Source organism: Doryrhamphus excisus, linkage group LG7, assembly GCF_037039965.1.
Source record: "Doryrhamphus excisus strain RoL-2023G ecotype Guam linkage group LG7, RoL_Dexc_Guam_v1.1, whole genome shotgun sequence".
NCBI classification, from domain to species: domain Eukaryota; kingdom Metazoa; phylum Chordata; class Actinopteri; order Syngnathiformes; family Syngnathidae; genus Doryrhamphus; species Doryrhamphus excisus.
This window is the reverse complement of record NC_136363.1, coordinates 9,272,841-9,277,932: the sequence shown is the minus strand read 5'-3', so window position 1 is coordinate 9,277,932 and position 5,092 is coordinate 9,272,841. Positions and strand designations below refer to the sequence as shown.

Genomic DNA, 5,092 nt, shown 5'->3' with positions numbered 1-5,092 from the left:
GTGTGTGTGTTCACGTAAGAATTGTTGCTATTTTGATGTTTGAAACCTGTTAATGAAAAGGCAACAGGCGCCACCCTATCTGCCTTTATCTTGAGAGCATAAGAGCATAATCCCAGCCATAAAAGTCCACTTTCTCTTAGCATGGTGTGTACACATGCATGATATAACCATAAAGTACTGACTTGAAAGGGACTGTGTGCAGCAGGTTCCCCCGGGTGCTTAGAGGGCGCCACCATCCGAACATACTGCAAGTATTATGCGTCTCTTCCTGCTTTGAGTACACTGAAGTAACACACACATCGCACTAGTTATGTGTCAGCTATTGATAGCAATTTGACAAAGTTTAGCTGATAATATCCAACTTATAAGTTGCTTCTCTGATGCCGTTTTTGTGCACACAGTCATAGCCAAAGATGCAAAAGTTTTTAGCAGAACACGCCGATGTTTTTGACCAGGCCTTTATAGATTACATCAAAACCAGCCTGATTTACACAGTACGTGTATATGACAGCCATGAACACCAGTTATTTTATTTAGACCAAATGGAAATTTACAAAAAAAATTATTCAATTTAACAACAACTTACATACAGTCCCTTCACTTATTGCATTTTGTATTGCAAATAACGGAACCTTGAGGATCATATGCTAGTGTTATCAAAGCACTGCAGGAGTCCAACTGTGTCCTTAATGTATTTATTTTTCATCACAATCCATCCTTGTTAGACGTTTGCTAATACATGGAAACAGGAACAGGAAGTCAGCTCCGTCACCTGTCTTACTCAATAGTCTTATAGTCAATAGTTATTTTGCAGCTGTGATCAAACTTGAGGTGAGAAACACTACTGAAGTTAAGAAATAAGGCATGGCAAAACATGAAAGTGGTTTCTGTGTCGATCTTGCTGCCACAGTGTCTTTGGCAGCAATCATGTCTGAAAAGTAAATTGTGGTATGACATCCCCATTAGCAGCGTAATGCATCAACGGTGACCATTGTTGTGTATGCATTCCAAAGTGTTTACATTCACCAATGAACACCCGTGTGATACTAACTCTCTTGTGTAGGGGATGTCATACAACTATCCTTTTAAATGTTAATGTAGCCATTCATTTATCATTTAAATGTACTATGCATTTCCTTCAAATGTAAACCTGCATGTAAAACTATAACTGTGTTAACATTGTGAGATTTCTAGAACGGATTAATTGGATTTACATTATTTCCCTTGGGAAAAATTGATTCGTTTAGATTTGAACGTCTTGAAATGGATTCACGACTCAAACCTATGGTCCACTGTACTGCAAAAGCAAGCAAGCATCATCATCACACTTTCCAATATTAAGTGTACCTAATAATGTGCTCAGCAGCCACACTAACTTCGACAATAGCTCCATTCTTCTCTGCAAACATCTGTCATTTTCCACTTCACAGCACTCCTCTGCTATCTTATCCTCGTCCATCTCTCCATCAATCCCTGCTATACTCCCTCTTGAAAATATGCCCCACTGACTTCCGTCGATAATCACAGACATTCCTCCAGGACCTGGCCGATCATATCAATAGCCTCTCCCTCGGCCCATCTGCTCGCCACAAGTGTCCAAACGCAGTGCGATCAGCTGTCGAAAGTATGAGTAAAAGGGATTTATGTAACCATTTAAAATGGGTATTTTGGTGATGTAGGTTATTTCCCCTAACTGTGATTTGTAGTTGAGCATAAATAAAACGACAATGGCAGGCGGCGTATTTGTCAGTCCACTAATAAGAGGGAAATGTAACACACACTTCACAGTTTCCTCCTCTCCATGGCCATATTGTTAAAAAAATCCATCACACACACACACTAGCCACACACGACCTCGGCTAACCAATGCACTAATCGCCTGCCCTGGGCATAGGAGGAGCTTGGAGCTTAAGTAGGCTGCCAATCAGTCAGTCAGCTCCACATCCAGAAAGCTCCTGCGGCCAAACGCGCGCATCACACCGCACCCGACGTGCCAAAGTGGGGCTTTGACTCTCGGATTGTTAGAAGCTTGACGGTTTACCAAAAAAGAGGACTCTGGTGATTTAGACAGCGCCTTTATTTTTTATTTTTCTATCTATTTGGGAATTTCTCTTTTCCACCCTTCCACTGCCTCCTTTTGTCGACTTTTGAGAGAGATTTACTGGACATGGCTTTCCCTCAGCTGGGGTACCCCCAGTTCCTCAGTGCCTCCCATGAGGTTTACGCGGGGGAACGGCCGGCCTCGAGCCGGGAAGGAAGCACCGAAAGCGGCGTGAGCTCGTCCGCAACAGCCGCTGCTGTCGGCTCCATGCTGGGGATGTACGGAAGCCCATGGGCGGCCCCAAACTACAGTGCCTTTTTGCCGTACAGCGGAGCTCCAGACCTCGCCCTCATCTCCCAAATGGTAAGACTTGTTACTCAACATGACTGACACCTGCCTAATATAGCCCAAATTCATTGGCAGACTATAATTCATTCATTTGTTTAAGTATAAACAACTCACTGACTTTAAAAAATCACAATTAAAAATACTTCTTGTATTACTCAAACATACTTTGACCATTTGCATAAAAAATAATTACACATTAAACAAAACCCTGCAATTCTGCAATTTAAAACAATTCTAATTTATACATAACCATGTATAAAGTTTCATTAACTTTTTATTTCTGCAATGCAATTATTTACACACTAAAGCAGTTTTCCTTACTTCGATATTTTTTTTCAACAAGTTGTCACTTCTCCACATTCCAGGGCTCCCAATACGAGCTAAAGGACAGTCCCGGTTCCCACCCGGCCTCTCTGCCTGTGCACGCCGCTCAAAGCTTCTACCCGTACGGACAGTATCCCTACGGAGACCCGTCGAGGGCCAAGACAGCCACCCGGGAGACCACCAGCACCCTGAAGGCCTGGCTGCAGGAGCACCAGAAGAACCCTTATCCCACCAAAGGAGAGAAGATCATGCTTGCTATTATTACGAGGATGACACTCACACAGGTGAGAACAAATGCATATTTTACATGCACAGAACTTTTAACTGTAAAGCATTAAAATGCATGACTTCTATAATAATGCAAAATATATTCGACGAACATTTAAGGTGTTTTGCATATGTTAAATGATTGAATAAAACCTCTTTTCCATTCCAGGTGTCCACTTGGTTTGCAAACGCACGCAGGCGCCTAAAGAAGGAGAACAAGGTGACTTGGGGCCGCAGCGCCGAGGACCGAGACGGCCGCATCTTCAGCAGCGACAACGAAGACGAGCACGGCAAAAATGGCAGCGACGACGAAGAGGAGGAGATCGACTTGGAAACGGTCGATATCGACAGACCGGAGGAGCAGCGCGCAGCAGCGGAGCAGGGCTGCAGAAAGGGGGAGAAGGAGGCGGACGTGGCGGACAGAGAGGCCTCGACTGAAGAAAGCACCAGGACGCTTTCCGCGGAAGGCCTGCGAGGGGTGGAGGCTGCTATTTCCCTAAGTAAACCCCAACCTGTGGTGGTTAAACGCAACGGGGATCACTCCCCGAGCAGACCGCCGCAGAGCAAACCTAAAATCTGGTCCCTTGCAGAGACCGCTACGGCTCCGGACAGCTCGCACAAACCTCCCCATGCTGTTCATGCGCACCACCCCGGTCACCCGGCACTGATCCCGGGCCATGGGATATACACATGCCAGATTGGCAAACTGCACAACTGGGCCAACGCGGCTTTTCTCAACGCTAACTCTCTTTTGAACATGAGATCGCTCCTCGGTGGAGCACCGGGTGGACACCTGCCTCTCCGTGGCGCCGCATCCTGCACCGTGCGTCATGACGCGCGACCTGGCGCGACAGGACCCGGTACATCTGGGACGGAGGACGACAGTGACGGAGACTCATCTGGAAGCTTTAGCCCCAAAAGAGACGGTAGGATCAATGCAAGTTACCGCACAGTTGCATCGAGATTAAAAACACCATTTTCTATTTACAGACGAAGACAGTGACCACAGGCCGGAATCACTCAAGTCTCCATTTCAGCTCCTCACTGACAGGTAACATCATGAATTTTAACGACATCATGACACCGTTCCTTTCCACATGTCCCCTGCTAAATGAACCCTCCAGCAGGGGTAAACACTGCTACACCTGACTGGCCATGGAGGCAGCCCTCTCTCAACCCATAAATCATGTGATTGAGAGGCCACTTTAACGCCTCGTCAGGCAGCAGGCTGGTGCATCCTGCGGGGGCCTCGGAGTTATCTCCCACCAGGGTCATTTAAATAATCTGCAGCCATTTAATTCATGCCACTCCCCTGAGTGAATGCAGTCAATGCATGTCAAAGAAAGAAGCAGATAGCAGGAATGTAACTGGGGGTGAAAGGCTTTGAACAACAATTTCAAGATGTGTTTTCCTTCTTCATTTGCAGGAATTTAACTTAACACTGCAGATTAACATTAGAAAGAATTCCAGAGCTGTGTGATAATTGCATGAATTAAAGAGCTGGAATTAAATGTAATAGCACATTTTTAAATTCCACTTGTAATGTTCCTGTTTCTTCCTCCAACAGACCTCATCATGGCGCAGGAGCACAGCGGGCTCTCACAACAACATTATGAAAAGACTAACCACAATTTTAACAAGTAATAATTTTATTTAACTGAGAACAATTTAACAAAAGACTATTTTGAACAGGGCCGACCTGTTATACAGTGTTACTGTTTAGCTACTTGTAAAAGAGATTGTTGTTTTTGTCACATGATTCACTTGTATATCCTCTTTTATGTATGTTTTTTCTGTTTTCTTTTTTTTTTTTGAAACGCTGTAAATACAGGATATGAATTTGTCTTTAAAGAATATATTTTTCAGAAACTAAATAAATGTCATTATAGTCATTTATTATTGAGGAAAAAAGGCTTGCACTTGTCTTGGGGAACAATACCAAAGAAGAGCGGAAAAGTGGAGCACATTTTTCAAAAGCGACTATTTAATGAAATGTTTATGTTAGGGATTTTGATTGAATTACATTTACAATTTATCTTGTGAATTTTGAACTTTTTTTTATTGTCCAGTGCTATTTGCAAATGCACTATCTGCTATTTTAATGTGATAAAA

At 43.8% G+C, this 5,092-nt stretch overlaps 1 protein-coding gene across 1 annotated transcript; it reads left to right on the top strand.

Moving 5' to 3' along the window:
• The first annotated feature begins 1,863 nt into the window (after nt 1–1,863).
• Nucleotides 1,864–5,092, top strand: irx1b (iroquois homeobox 1b). Its single transcript, XM_058048052.2, has 5 exons — nt 1,864–2,404; nt 2,755–2,997; nt 3,150–3,906; nt 3,971–4,031; nt 4,548–5,092. Exons 1-5 carry the CDS (start codon nt 2,168–2,170, stop codon nt 4,594–4,596), a joined length of 1,347 nt encoding a protein of 448 aa, XP_057904035.2. The 5' UTR covers nt 1,864–2,167; the 3' UTR covers nt 4,597–5,092.

Coding starts and splice junctions, on each gene's coding strand:
- irx1b (XM_058048052.2), top strand. CDS start 2,168: ATGGCTTTCCCTCAGCTGGGGTACCCCCAGTTCCTCAGTGCCTCCCAT. Junction 2,405..2,754: donor TCGCCCTCATCTCCCAAATG/GTAAGACTTGTT, acceptor TCCACATTCCAG/GGCTCCCAATACGAGCTAAA. Junction 4,032..4,547: donor TTTCAGCTCCTCACTGACAG/GTAACATCATGA, acceptor TTCCTCCAACAG/ACCTCATCATGGCGCAGGAG.